Here is a 14,986-nt window from a genome sequence, read left to right on the forward strand (position 1 = left end):
GGCACGGCACGGCACGGCACGGCACGGCCTGCGGGCTCTCCCCGGGGACGCGCGGGGTGGGGCGGAGCGGCCCCTTTAAGGCGCCCGTGATGTCACGTGGCCGCGCGCCGCGCTCCCTGGGGAGAACAACAAGAGTCACGCTCGCAGCCGCAGGGCGGGGCGAGCCTGGGGGCGGGGCCAGGCGGCACGCACCAATCAGCGAGCTCGCCGGGCCGGAGGCCACGCCCTGCGCAGCGTCACGGTCGCCGTTGGGCGCCCCGCCCGCCCGGCCCGTTGCAGCGGAGTGCGGCCCGGCCCGAGGATGCGGGAGGCGGCGGCGCTGCCCAGCGCCCCCGGCGCCGCCCCGGTGCCCGGCTTCCTGGCCAAGCTCTGGGCGCTGGTGGAGGATCCGCAGAGCGACGACGTCATCTGCTGGAGCCGGGTGAGGGCGGCCCGCGGGGCCCTGGCCCGGTACCGCCGCCCGCGGGGCGGGGAGCCGGAGCGGCCGCAGGGGGCGGTGCGGAGCGGGCGGGGGCCGGGGTGTCCCGGGAGAGGGCTGGGGGGTGGCGGGGCGGGGGCGGAACGGGTCTTGACGGGTCCCGGGAGGCGACGGCGGGGGCTCCGCTGTCCCGGGGCACCGGCGGGCCGGGCGGGGTCCCGGGTGGCGCGGCGGGTGACCCGCGCTCGGCGGGGCCGCTCGGCGGAAGAACCAGCGCTTGGAGAAGTAATGAACTCGTAATTCTGTCCCGCACGGGGCGGTCGGTGCCGCGGTGCCCGCGGGCCGGGGACACCGGCGCCTGCGGGGTTTGTCCCGGCTCTTCAACGCGCAGGGGCTGCTCGGCTTTGTTCAAAGCTTTGGCCTTTACAAAGGCAAAGGTGAAAAGAAATGTAGTGGATTTGATCTCTTGCTGAACAGCTAAAAGACAAATACAAAGACCTGCCCCGTTTCAGTGAGTTTGAACAGGAGCACGCGGTGAATCTGAAACTGCTTGTGTCTCAGTTACTCCTTTCAATACTGGGTTGTGTTGTCCGAACTTTCGGTTACTTGGTTATTTTTGGTGGTGACATAGTGCGTACAATGGAAGAATCTCGTCAGGAGCCGGGCAGCTCTGATGAAAGCCGATAAGAAGCCCTCTAGTGGCATGAATTCCGCTGTGCAGTGTTTGCGTTTCCTGGGGACGAATACATGGGGGTTTAGAGTGATTTCTCTTTGGATTAAGATGGAAACAAATGCCCTATTCATCAGGAGTGTTCCACGTAACTATCTTTTTGGATTCAAACTTTTTAGTGCAGTCCCAGGACTCGGAAGTGCTCACACAGTCAATTCCCTTTGCTACGTGTTTTGCCCTTCCCCGTTGTAGGAACTCCCCTGATTTATGGTCTTGACTTATGAGCAACACTTCAGAAAACCTGTGCTTGTTCTCTAACAGTTGCTTTTGCTTGTTTCCTAGAATGGTGAGAACTTCTGCATCCTGGATGAGCAGAGGTTTGCCAAGGAGCTGCTCCCCAAGTACTTCAAACACAACAATATCTCCAGCTTCATACGACAGCTTAACATGTGTAAGCATCAGCTGTTCTTATGTATTCTTTCTGCCAAGTTCGTTGCTACTTGGCATCAATTTGAATTTCTCTAAATAAACCAATTGACTTGCCAGATCTTTCATCCCTGAAAACCTGAATTCTAGTCCTGAGTTTGCTTTGCAAAAGAGAAGAGTAACAGTAGAGCTTGGTTTAGTGTTTGTTTTCCATGCTTTAGCCCTGAGTCCTTCTGAGCAACACCTTCACAAATATTTTTTCATGTGCTACCTGAAGCTTGGGTGGAGTTCACCTGGCTGCGGTGGTCGCGGTGATGGTAACGACAAACGCGTGCGTACCCAGGGGAACGCGGGCCGTATCTACACCGGTGCATCTAGCAGATGAAAAACGGCCCGGATCATGCTGCTGCCTGCATTGCTGTGTTGAAACAGGATTAGTCACACGGATCGAGGTCGTTTGGTGGTGTTGTGGTTGTGCTCTCAGGCTGTGAAGACCAGAGCAGTCAGGTTGTTGAGCATCAGAGAAAAGCAACTTTGGCTGTTTTTTTGTAGTTTCTGCTCCTAGTAGCTGTAGAGCTGTAGGTGTTTCAGTAGCCGCAGGGTTTTCTTTATCTCTCTGTTTCAAGTCAGCTTTGCACTGAAAGAAATGACTTTGTTAATCGCTCTCCACAGATGGTTTCAGGAAGGTGATTGCACTGGAGAACGGGATGGTTACAGCTGAGAAAAGCTCCGTCATTGAGTTCCAGCACCCTTTCTTCAAGCAAGGGAAGGCACACTTACTGGAAAATATCAAGCGCAAGGTACAGTCTAAGCATGTATTTACTTCAGGTTTCTTTGTTATGAGAAGTTTTGTTATCAAGAGCATGTCTGGGGGTTTCAAAGACTTTACAGCAAACAAATTCCGTGTGAGCCAAGGCTGTGTGTCAGCAAGCCTTTGTAACTCCCTCCCGAGTGTCAGGCTCACGCTTGCCTTGGCCTCCTCAGGCCAGCTCCTGGACAAAACACGCCCTGCTGTTGTTCAGCAGTGCGCTGGGTAGGACCGCAGTCCGGCGGGAGCTGTTTTCCCACGGAGAGTTCGGATACACAGCTACAGCGTAGTCTGCAGTTCTGTCAGCACAGCAGAGCTGGAAGGAGACACAGAGTGAAAGAAGTAGAAGATAACCTTCCCATTTGGTGCTTATTGAAAATTAGCAAGGGCTTCAGTAATCAGTTGATTTGAGAGAGTTTGTATAAATTATATTATTCCTCCAAAACTATGCTGCCACTAAGCTACATTTTTATTAGCACTTCCTAGTTTTCTTGTGTTCACTCAGGCCTTGTCTGACCTGTTTCTGCACAGATATTTATCCTCTGTTGGCACATTACAGCCCATAGTATCCTGGCTGCCAGAGAAGGAGAGTATAGCGATGCATCATGTTGACATTTGAACTGCAGAATCTTTTATTTGGGATGCCGTAATGTGGCAGCTACATTGCCCAAGTTAATAAAAGCACAGGGTAGGTTTGAGAGTCACAATTGTGTTTGGATTGATTCTTCACTGAGCTGCCTCTGCTCAGAACCACCGCTGATTGCAAGTGGTTGCTGGGCTGCCGCTCTGCCCCAGGCCGCCCTCCTCCCAGGGCTGTAATCCCGGCTTGCCGAGGCTCGTATGGTGCTGGGTGGAGTGTTCTGGATGGGAGGACAAAAGCTCTAGTTAGTGCCAAGGACATTCGCATGAAGCTGTTGAATAGGTTGGTGAAACATCCTTTGTTGCACTGGAAATTGTTAGTGATTTTTTTGCAAAGCGTCCATTAGTTTTTCTTGCTCTTTTACTGTCCGGAATGGAGTCACGTTTCGGTACTTGCAATGAACTGGATTTCAAGCCTCTAACAGGAATGCAGGTTTGAATGCAGGACTTCCTTTATTTGCTCCCTCTCCACGTTAGCTCTGCTGGCCTGCCTCAGTCTTGACACCCTCATTATCTAGGTAGAGACTCTGAAGAAAACGGTTCCTTGCACTTGGGCAGAATGTTTTAGTTTGGCCCTTTTATAGAGGCAGACTGAAGACACTTGGCATCTCCAGCTGCTGTCTGCATCTTTTGGGTGTCTTCCCCACGGAGAGGTGGGATGCTGAAGAGAAACCAGACAGCCAAGAGTTAAATTTGGGGTACAACTCACGTACCTCAGCATCAGATGTTATCCTCAACAAACAGCGAAACATCTACAAATGTGGACAGAGGAGAAGGGTCAGGCTGCTCAGTCCATCCTTTGTAATGCTGGGTTATGTCAAGGAAGGGATAAATTGTTTCTGTGGAGTAATTGCATAAAAATTCTGTCCTGTTTCATCATGAAGTGATGGGATGTTATTTTATAACAGTGGAGGTTGATTTCTGACCATCCCATTCTCCTTTGGACAAAGGAGAGCCTCCTGCATGGAGGTTATCTAGTTATCTAGGAGGTTATCTGGTACTTCAGTGGGCTGGTCCCAGCTGCTCTCACCTCCCTCTTGGAATTTGGTAGCATAATAAGAAAAATCACAGCATGCTCTAGGTTGGAAGAGACACCTGATGCGACTTCTTTTCCTCCAGTTATGGTTGGTTGGTTGCTTGGTTGTTGTGACACTAGAGGGCAAGCTGCCACCAGTGCTGTCGGAACCCCTGCGAGGGCCGTTCTCAGTCAGTAGTTTGTGTCACGGGTTGCAATGGTGAATCTGCTTTCTACACGTACAGAGTGCTAATCTCACGCTTCCATTGATACCTTGGCTATTTTCAGACTGCAGACAGCCCAAGGGCTGCCGTCTGTCGCGTCGCGGTGTAACTACACTGTTCCTGTAGGAAGGGGCGTGCAAGGCACTGTGCATAGTAAAGCATGTGTAACCTGGTCCCGTTTAGGTGTCCGCAGTAAGAACTGAGGATCTCAAGGTCTGCACGGAGGATTTGCACAAAGTGCTCTCCGAAGTCCAGGAGATGCGGGAGCAGCAGAACAACATGGACGTCAGACTGGCCAACATGAAGAGGTAGACTCGCCTGTTTCAGGGGCACTTAGACGTTGAATGTTGGTTCTGTCTAATGGAGCTTGACTCTAACGGTGGGTTTCATTTGAACTGGAAACAGGTGAAGCTCTATTTTTCTCTAAGAATTGCCATTCCACCTCACACAACATTCTGAACCTTGTTTGTTTTCATAATTCAGTAACATAACAGGCATTAAGACTGGGAGTTTGTTGACTATCTGGAGATTTTGCTTTGGTTGCCATCACCTGCTGTAGTTTTCTAGGGCGATCAAAGCATTTCCTTTCCTGAACACAAGACAGGTTTAGATGCAGAGAGGGAGAGAGGATTAGTGTTTGGTTTTCTTTCTAATTGGAGGTGGCCTTTGCATGTCCTCATCTCTCTTCCCTCAGATCCTTTTTGTACAGACACTGGTAATTCTTTCAGATCATTGGTACGCAGGCGGTTATCAACCAAAGCTCAGGAGATACCTTCACTCCACTCCCTCCATTCCTTAAAAACAACAAAAACAACCCAAGCCAAACACAAACTCTCAAACGGCTCCGAGGTGGTCTGTGTTACGCTCAGCCTGTTTCCAAACACCAAGTCTTTATTCTAAGGCTTTGAAGGAATACCTCCGGTCGAGATAATTGGCGGAGCAGCAGAGGATGCGGTTGCCTTTATTAGTGAGTGTTCGGTCCTGCCTGATGGGAAATGGAGTTAAATTAGCCCATAGTTTATACTAGTGGATCGAATTAAGCAGTTGTTAGTTATCCACAGAAGGAATGTTGCCATTGGTCCTGCAAGGTACTGTGAAAGTTTGAAAGCTATAAAACTAGAGCATATGAAGTAAACTCTGTTCATCCTCTGTCTTTCGATTTATTCTGCATTGCAGAGAAAATAAGGCCCTGTGGAAAGAAGTGGCAGTTCTAAGGCAGAAGCACAGTCAACAACAGAAGCTGCTGTCTAAGGTACCATTGCAGCATCTTCAGTGCTACCATCCTTACTCCTGCCTCTGCGACACTCGATGGCATTCTTTGCTGATGTAGAATGACAAATGACACAGACTGAACAGGCTATTTTAATACAGCACAAAGAAAATGTTCACAGTTCCTGAGTGTCCCTCCCAGAAGTAGTGCAGTAAAAAACCACCAACAAAATACTGAGGAAAAGTCTTAGTGAGAAGGATGTCACTGTGTGTGGAGTCTCAGTGCCTCTTATTGGAGAGAAATCAGGACACCACGCTGACGGGGGCAGCCGCGGGGCTGGGGGCAGAGCGCGGTGACAGGAGCGCAGGGGCGCGGGCTGGGCTCTGGGAAGCGTCTTGGACCACTCAACAAGTCAACTTGGAACCCAGAACCCATAGGAGCTTCTGCACTGGTCAGGTTTTCGCTGCTCCCCCCTCAGCTGTCTCTGCTCTGGAATCCTCTGGTGGCTCCTGCTGTTATATTGCATTTGGAAAAATAAATGTTCAAGTGAGATAAGTTTGCAATGCCCTTTGTAACTATAATTTTGGTTTTTAAGATGCAAACACAAATGGATATTCAATTAACCTGTTAATTACAGTGATATAACTACATAATTTTATAGTAAAGTCTGATTTAGTAATTTAATAAGAGGATTGCTATGCTGACCACTTGGTTTTGGTTTTTTGTTTTTCCTTTTTAGATTCTTCAATTTATACTGAGTTTGATGCGAGGAAATTATATTGTTGGGGTCAAAAGAAAAAGGTAATTACTAGATAAGTCACAGATCACTGCCAGACATGAATTATAGGGACAAATCAGCTTCTACACACGAGATACTTTTCTTAAAAGTGCGTAAAGAACATTTTTATCATTTGTGGCTTTTATTCAAACTTGAAAAAGCTGATGGTAGTTGAATAAAGCATGAAATAAAGAATTCTTCTTCCTTATCACTAAAAAAGATGGGTGGGAAGAGAATATACTGTACAGTTTAAATTTCAAAGGGCATGGTTGTCAGAAATGGTAACCCTCTTAAAATTTGCCAATGTGACCGACGTACTACAAAACAAAGGCCCGTTCAGAACGCGGCCTGGCTGCGGGCGTCGGAAGGAAACAGTTCCAAACGCCAGTTTTCTCAGAAGTGGGAGGATAGCAGGTCTTACGTACAGCAAGGGACGGCGGTTTCCCGCGGAGCGAGGTGCTCAAGTGTGTTTTGTCTCAGGTCTCTCACAGATGCTGCGGGTGCTTCGCCTTCCAAGTACAGTCGCCAGTTCGTGCGCATCCCGGTGGAGAGCGGCCAGGCGGTGAGCGCGGGCGCGAGGGCTCGCGCCGTCACAGCGCCCGGGGCCCTGCTCTCACCAGCGCTCGCGCTGTGTTGAAACGGGCAGCTCTGGAGCGTTGTGCTGTCTGTGAAGTAAATCAGTACAACTAGTCTTGATCTGAGCGGGAGGTGGAGCGGGAGGAGTGGAGCTGCGGCATCGGCAGAGTCAGACCTGTGGGTTTGCTCATCCCGGTTCCTGTACCTGCAGGTGACTTTTCCCGAGCACGGTGCAGATGATGAGGATGGCGGCGGTACAGGTCTCATCATTCGCGACATCACCGATACCCTGGATGACGCCGGCAGCAGCCTGCTTGCCGTGGCACACACCAGCGGCAGAGCCAGGTACGCGTGCAGGACGGGGGTATTTGTGCTTGGGCTGATAACTGGGTGGTTGCGGTAGTGTTGGTGATGCACATGGGTTCTGGGAAACGGCCTCTGAGTTGTTTCTCTAGTTGTGCCGGACAGGCCTGTTTGTACCTGACTTTCACAGCAGGGAGCGTTGGTCGTGGTCAGCAAAGCCTTTTAAGAGCTTGTGTCTCTTCAGGAGTACCCGAAGGCCTGTCCATCTGCTTGGGACTCTCTTAACTTGCTGAGGCTTTTCTGTCTGTTCAGCAAATAGGCACATACTTAACGTTTTGACTGAACAGGGACCTGAATGCAGGTATAGTTTACCAGTAAGCAAACCCAAATGTATATAGATTACTAATAAACAAACCAAGATATGTATAGTTTTCCGCTTCAGTAGTTCTCTGTCGTCAGAGTCCTGTGGAAACCCATTTAGTTGTTACCATTTGGAGTGAAATACGGACTGATTTGGCATCTGTTATTTCCAGAGATGCTATGCTATGAGTTTTCCTTCTGCGTGATGTCCGTGTGCTGTTGTGCTGTCTTTGGCCCGGGGGTGTTTTGCTTTGATACGTGCTACCTGCCTAAACTGTAACGAGAGATTTTTCATCTGCCTTTAGGAAGGCACTTTCCTTCTTTTTCTAAAGACTAGTTGGTTATTTGAGCCCTTGACTTGCATGACCTTATTAAGAATTAACATTTGAGGTGCTGAACTTGCAATGAGTAGTCACGTGGCTGATGAGTTCTCCTGTATGTTGTTTCTCTTTGGGTCACATTTTAGAGAGACGCAGGCAGCTCTGGATCCTGGCTTACCAATTTGTCAAGTATCGCAGCCAAATGAGTTGAATTATGCAGAACCTATCCCACCAGTTCATATAAATGATGTCAACAAGTCCAGTGAAATAGGAAATTCTGCTGTGGAGCTCCATGCTGCACAACCTACTGCTCCAGAAGACCCCGTGTCCGTGATTGACTCCATCTTGAATGAGAACAACCCTGGAAACCAAAGCGACCCTTTGCTGGACAGGTATTCACTTGTTTCTAGAAATGGTTTTGCTGTTGTGCTCGTGGGATCTTCTCCAAGTTGTAGAGGCTGTTCAGCAGAACACGGTGAATTAGCCTTTTAAACGTCGATGAACTGAATTTTCTGCCTCTCTGTTAGTAGGTCTTGGAGAAGGTAAGTGTTAGTGTCATAGAGGAAAAGCAGGAGTCGCGTGTGTGGTAGCGTGCCTGGCTTCTGATGTGTCGGTCTGAGGTTGGTGAGGCCGGTGTCACGTCAGCCCGTGTCCCCGCTGCGGGCACGGCCAGGGCGGCGGTTTCAGGAGGGCAGCGCGCGCCCCGTTGTTCCTGCTGACAGGGTACGGGTTCGTGTGGTGCTGCTCTGATGTGCCGCTGTCGTGTCCCTTCCGTGCCCCTTGTTTCACAGCGGTTCCTGCCCCGTGCGCTGTGGGATCAGACTGCACGGGCTGTGCTGTCGCACTCGCAGACCTCAGCGTACGCTGATGTTGGTTCACAGGCTGGGGTCTGAGAACATTCGAAAGATATCGGAATGAAGGAGGAAGCGAGTGTGGAAGGGCAGCTGCGGTTCGGCACGCTGCTGTGGGTCCCCGCTGTTCAGACAGCCCTCCTGGTGCCCGTCCTCCCGGCAGCTGGGCTGTGACAACAGCCGCAGGAGCGCGGTTGTTCGGCGCGTGAGCAGCGCGCCCGGGGCTGCGGGAGGCTCTGACTGCCCACTGTCCTTACACTGCTGTATCATTTTGTCTTTCTAGGGAGGAAATTCAGGATTTTCTTAATTGCATCGATGCCAGCCTTGAAGAACTTCAAGCAATGCTATCTGGGAAGCAGTATAACTTTAGTTCTGAAGGTTTCAGCGATGTGAGTGTCTTCATTTTTTCTGATTTCTGAAAAATGCTGATCAGGATGCATTATGAAATTTACCGGTTCATTCCATGTTGTAATGGGCAGGAGGGGGTAAAATCCTGAAAAGCTAGTAGTTACGGATAGGATGGTACATGGGCAGTCTAGAGTCAACAGTGTATGAGGGAACACTGAGCCTGTTCGGTTCACGTGGTGTTTCTGTTACACAGCATTCAAGGGGAAAAAAAAGAAAAAAATGGGACTCGCTTGTTCTCAAGCCTTCGCGGCCTATCAGCACATCCCGATCGCGTGTTTGACTCTGCATTCCGATACGGAATGAAGCTCTGCTGTAACCTGGGTCGCTGGGCAGTGTCCTTCCTCCCCGTGACGCAGCTGCGCTGCTCGGGCCCCGGAGCCGCCCCCGTGTGGCGCTGCGGCCGCAGGGCTGAGCCGGGCCCTGCTGCTCTGCCAGGAGGACCTGCAGCTTATGGACATGTGGTCTGGTTTTCTTTTCAGACACTTAATCCTGAGCTGCCAGCCCTGGATATGACCTTGATGGAAGCTTCCCCTGGTATGGAAAATGTAAGAGTAAGATTTGCTTCTCTGACGGGGGGGGTGATGCGATGTTGAGACCTGCATTTTGCCTGATGCACTCTGGGGGTCGGGACCGGACTGATAGCACAGGAGGACGCTGCCCCTCCATCTAGTCCTGCTGACTCGTGGCACGTGGGAATTTAAGGGGGTTCTCAAGATAATTTCACGTCTTGTGTTCCGGGCTTCGGCAATGCCCTGGGTGCAGTGCTTTGAGCTGCCACTCTGCCTCGAATAACCTTTCCTGAACACGCCTGAGAACATCAGGAAGAGGGAAACAAACTGGTGTCTGTTGAATCAGCCCTCTGCATTGAGGAACTTATTTTAAAAAAAACACAGCACCAGCCTGCAAGTGTCACTTATTTAGTAGTTCTGAAATAATATTTAAACTAGAACTTCCCAGTTAGAAGAGCTTAGACCACAGCTGAGGTAAAATGCAGCTCTGTTCAATCAGTGCTTGCAAAATTTAATTATATTGGTGAAATTTTGTGTAACGGTGTGATTCCAACAAGGTAGACGATAATAAATATTCTCCTTTGGAAGGCAAATTAAATGTTTGCTAGCCAGAAGCTGTTTGCCTGTACTGCTTGCTGGCCCACATGTGCCAGGCTGGGCTCGCTGGTCAGCTGGTGCATTGCTCTTCCCTCCTGCACCTTTGATCTTGGGAACGTCCCAGTGAAGGCCTGGATTTTGTGGAGCATTCTGTCTTATCTCTGTCTGTTCTGCAGATCCAGGTTGCAGACCTGGCGGAGGGCACTGAAGGTCTGGGAGCCGGTGAGAGAGCGGCGGCGGGGAGCAAAGGTGGGCAGGGGGGAGCGCTTGGAGCTGGGACAGCTCCAGACTCTTCCGACACTGCACGTTGACATGGGATTTTTGCAGCCTGTAACATGGTTTGTCTCTTCCTTTGGTCTGGGCTTAAAATTTTTGTGAAGACTGGGAGTTTGACTGACCTTCATGTGCCTCAGCCGTAGGAGGCCCCATCCTATGGCCCATGTTGGCGTTGACAGTCTCCTTTTCCTCCACATGAGCGAGTGCCCTGCAGGGCGCAGAGCGGCCGGTGTCCCTGTGCACGGTCCTCTGTGTGCCCGGCCCGAGGGCTGCGGCCGAGCCGCGGGAGCCGTGAGGGCTGCGGCCGAGCCGCGGGAGCCGGTGGCACGGGAGCTCAGAGCTCAGCCACGCGCGTTGCTTCAGGGAACCAAGTTCTGAATCAGCCGCTCCCGTTTTCCGTGTAGTGTGTCGCCTCAGGGAAGGCTCTTGCTCCGGAGCCTGCAGTCTAAACTGTTTGTTTCCCTCAGATATGCAGCTGATCCAGTACAGGGCCAATCCTCTGCTTTCGTTATTTGAAGAGCTCCCTTCCAGCGAAGCCGCAGGGAAGCTGGAGGATCCGAAAGACCTTCTGCTGCCGCCCCTGGAGGAGAAACCTGCTCTTCATCCTCCGCCGGGCAGCGGAGCGGCCCCGCCAGCAGCCCCGGCCGAGCCACTGGATGCGCTGGGAGCGGGGGACCCGCCGCTCCTCGCGGAAGATGGGAACGGGGAGTACAAACTGTTCCCGCTCCTGCTCCTCAGCCCTGTTGCCAACTTCATAGAAGAGGCCTCTGAGATAGAAACTTCTTGAACTGTCTTAACATCTGCAGCCGCCTTAGCGCGGTGGAACAGGCAGCAAAGGAATGGATCGGCCAGCCCTGCCGCCCTCGCCTGCCCCGCGTGCCGCGCTCCGCGCCGGCACAGGCGCCTCTTCCCGCAAGCAAAGGCGCCTGGAAAACTGAAAACAAGCGCGGAACGGGCTGGTGGGAGTGAAGGCGCCGACCGGGGCTGAGAACAACCTGTAAATGTACCACAGCGTATTCCCAGACTTTTTATCCAATATCCTTATTGCGAAAGGAAATCTGTTTGTATGCTGTTTGTAAACTTGGGTTGGAGTTTTTTGTGTTGTTTGTTATTTTGTTATTTTTTCATTTGTTTTTTATTAGCTGGATAGTAATGTGGTGTTTAATATTTTAAACGTGTGTTTTACCCTTCCGAGCACCTGTTTCAATAGTGGCTTGTCTACTGTTTGGAATTAAGATGTTTTAGTTTGCTTTTAGTTTGAGGTTTGTTTTTTTGATGGTTTGTGGCTACAATTGTTTGCATCTGCTTAGATCACTTTCGTACTCCTAGATTTGCTCCTGGGTACAGGGAACGTTTTTCCTATGGAAAATTACATTTTAACTGTGGAGTATTCCTTTTTAACATGCCGACACGCATCCATCGCCACGGGTCGTAGGTGTTGCGGTAGGAAGTGCTCGCCACCCTGCATACGCTGGTTTCTCATGCACATTGCATGGCAGTTCTGGGGTGTCTCGCACCTCGCTCGCAGGTCGTGTGTGAACCGGTCCAGGCCCGGCAGAGTCCAGCAGCTGCCCTTACAGAGCAGGGGGAAGGAGTCACGGGGTGACGTGTGTTGACACAGGACATACCTTCAGATTTCTCTTCTGTTTGCGGCACCTCCTTGTTCACCTGCCCCGCTGCGAACACTGGGCTTCTTCCTGCGTTTCCTGCTTGTGGCATCTCATGGCTAAGTCACCTACATGCGTTTGGGTCCTTCGACAGCGAATTACAAAACCAGTGCCTGCTTAATCAAAAGTCTTTCCCCGGCGCCCTTCGCCCCGCCGCGTCCTCGCCCCGGCCGTGCCCGCGCCGGCTCCTGCTCCGCGCTGGCGCCGCGTGCCCGCGGGGCTCCTGCTCCGCGCTGGCGCCACGTGCCCGCGGGGCTCGCTGGGCGGGAGGCGGGGAGGCGCCCTGGACGTGTCGCGGGATGTTTCCTACCAGCACAATTACTTGACATTTTTTTCAATTTTAGGAGCTCAAGCTACCTATGGGCTTTGTTCTCTCCGAAGTTTCTGAACTAGTACATTTTGAGATCTTTTATATTCAAGAATCCAAGTTAATCTGATATTCTAAAGCCTACTAGATAATGCACGTTATCTATGCTGGCCTTGCTTAATTGGATTTGTGCTTTGTTGTCCAATCCTTTGAGCTGTGGAGGTTCTTCGCTGTGTGTGCGAGTGCCCTCATGGGGTCATTTTATTCCCGTGCTTCTGTCCTTTACCTCGTGACCCTTCACGTTTTTGTTGTTTGAATTGCCTTTTGCCACCTGTGTCTTATTGAGCCTCCTCTTGGCTTTCTGTCACTTACTTCTTGAGACAAAGGGCTGAAGAGTCTCAAGTTCCCGTGAGCTAAAGGGAAGTGAGTGAACCGCGTGTGCCGGGTCTGCTGCTCTTTCATTTCATCCAAAGGCTTCGGTTCTGCCAAGAGCGAAGCAGCAAAAGCAGCGTGTTCCGTGCGCTGTTGTGACAGCTGGAGCGGGCGGGCTGCGGTCCCGCTGGGGTCACTGTCGTGTTCTTCCGTCATGGTGTCCCCTGGTCTCAGTGCATCTCCCCGTCAGATACTTGATCTGATTGTGTGATAGGTTTTAAATACACTTTATTTCTTAAGAAACCAAGGCTTAAGAAAACTGCAAATCAAACTTGTGCATCTGTGTCTGATTTATGTACAGGTCTAGGAAAAGAGTTTATTTGTGCAAGTTTCTGAGAAAGATCGCGATGGAAAGGGCAACGCTGAACAGCAAGAAAAACCCACATGCTGAAGTGATTAAACTCAAGAATTGCAAAACCATTACTGTGTTTTCTGTGCGTTCTTTTTGCGGGTATTCCTGTGTGTGCCAATACTTCCTGACCTGTTTACCGCGCTGGGCGGGGGGAGCGTTGGTGCTCCCGGGGCTCTCGCTGTGCAGCTGCTGCTGGCTCCCCGATACCGGAGCGCTCCGCTTGCGCCTGCCCCGAGCTGGCAGCCCGAGGGGCAAGTTTAGCTTTATTATCACATTAACCCGTGTCCCGTGTCTCCCGAGATGGACGGGTGGGAAGGGGGCGACCGGCAGCGGGGCCGGGGCTGGGGGCTCCTGTTGGGTGCGGGTGGGAAAGGGGCTTGCGGTGGAAAGCTCCCCGGTTCACAGCTACGGGGCGTGATGGTTTGTGTGCTGTACAAACACCTGCCTTTCCTTCCCTTTTGGAGACAATATTTCAGCTGGAATGGGACACCCAGATACTTCTTTCCCCATCACTCAGCCCAAGCCCTGTCAAGTGTCCCTGTGCCTGCCCGTGGGGCCACCTGGGCATTGTCCCACTGTCCTCCCAAACAGCCATTTCTCAGCGGGGCTCTGCAGGTGAAGCATGGAGGGTTGTGTTCGTTGTGGGCTCACTAAGGGCGGCCTTCGGCTCTGCAAGGTGTTGCTTCAAGGACCGTTTGCAGGAGTCGGAAGCCGGGCAGAGCAGATGTGCTCCACGCGGAGCCCCGAGCTGGGCCGGCGCTGCGCAGAGCGCGGGCGCTTTGCCTCGAAGTCAAGATGGTTTGTATGAAAACGTGCTGATCCACTGCAAGGTCAGGACGAGGACACAGCAGCGGTGCCATCGCTGGAGCCACAGACAGAGCCCCTTAGCATCAGCTGGGTACGTCTGTCTGCGGCCGAGGGACAGACACCTGCGGCCAAGGGACAGACACCTGCGGCCAAGGGACAGACACCTGCAGCCAAGGGACAGACACCTGCGGCCAAGGGACACCTGCAGCCAAGGGACAGACACCTGCGGCCAAGGGACAGACACCTGCAGCCAAGGGACACCTGCAGCCAAGGGACAGACACCTGCGGCCAAGGGACAGACACCTGCAGCCAAGGGACACCTGCGGCCGAGGGACAGACACCTGCAGCCAAGGGACACCTGCGGCCCCGCATGGCCGGGGCCGAGCAGCACAGGGGACAGGTGGCTGCGGATCACAGACCCCCGGGGTACAACATCCCACTGGTTGGGACCCCAACACGGCTGCACCTCAGTACACAACAGGTTTGTGTCACCAGGACCACGGTTGCTTCACCACCATGCAAGTTTCCGTTCCAGCACATGGCAGCTGCTTTTACTTCTCAGATTTAGTGTCCTGTGTCTGGGGAAGGAAAGGTTCCCCTGCTTGACTTCCTTGTGCTGAGATTTTACAGAACACACCCAGGCACGGTAAGCACCATGCAAGAAGGTGCAAAGTGCCCCCCACATGCAGCTTTCCCAGTTACTTTCCATACTGTTTCAGACGAGCCCTCCCCGCAGACCGTGGCCGCCTGGCCGCCCACCTTTTATCTTGTGTTGCTCGCCCTTGCTGGCTCAGAGCTCTCCGGAATGCGAGAACAGCTGGTTCTGAGCTGTGTCTCCTGGGCCGCTCGGTGCCGCCTCATCTGGTCCTCGCTCAGCGTGTTACTGGCTCCTAAACTAGATTCCATGTTGAAAAGCAGAGCCCGTGCTATCACAGCTCCCCAAAGCAGAGGCAGGAGACTGCTGCCCAGGGTCATCACAGCATCCAGGTGTCTGTACCTGCATCAGATAAAGGGCAAGAGATTTCTCCTGCCA

General features: G+C 52.2%; 1 protein-coding gene across 1 annotated transcript; it reads left to right on the plus strand.

Moving 5' to 3' along the window:
- The first annotated feature begins 234 nt into the window (after positions 1 to 234).
- Positions 235 to 11,781, plus strand: LOC308045390 (heat shock factor protein 3-like). Its single transcript, XM_080352650.1, has 13 exons — positions 235 to 421; positions 1,431 to 1,539; positions 2,187 to 2,314; positions 4,384 to 4,508; positions 5,377 to 5,452; positions 6,150 to 6,211; positions 6,669 to 6,750; positions 6,976 to 7,109; positions 7,894 to 8,139; positions 8,882 to 8,987; positions 9,486 to 9,551; positions 10,289 to 10,361; positions 10,856 to 11,781. Exons 1-13 carry the CDS (start codon positions 302 to 304, stop codon positions 11,173 to 11,175), a joined length of 1,647 nt encoding a protein of 548 aa, XP_080208776.1. The 5' UTR covers positions 235 to 301; the 3' UTR covers positions 11,176 to 11,781.
- Positions 11,782 to 14,986: the final 3,205 nt, after the last annotated feature.

Source organism: Nesoenas mayeri (genome assembly GCF_963082525.1).
Source record: "Nesoenas mayeri genome assembly, chromosome: 13".
In the NCBI taxonomy this organism is placed as follows: domain Eukaryota; kingdom Metazoa; phylum Chordata; class Aves; order Columbiformes; family Columbidae; genus Nesoenas; species Nesoenas mayeri.

What these genes read in the sequence shown, in the direction of transcription:
- LOC308045390 (XM_080352650.1), top strand. Translation starts at nt 302, where the DNA reads ATGCGGGAGGCGGCGGCGCTGCCCAGCGCCCCCGGCGCCGCCCCGGTG. An exon ending in GTTCTGAAGGTTTCAGCGAT is followed by an intron (nt 8,988 to 9,485) that starts GTGAGTGTCTTC and finishes TTTTCTTTTCAG; the next exon opens with ACACTTAATCCTGAGCTGCC. An exon ending in CTTCCCCTGGTATGGAAAAT is followed by an intron (nt 9,552 to 10,288) that starts GTAAGAGTAAGA and finishes TCTGTTCTGCAG; the next exon opens with ATCCAGGTTGCAGACCTGGC.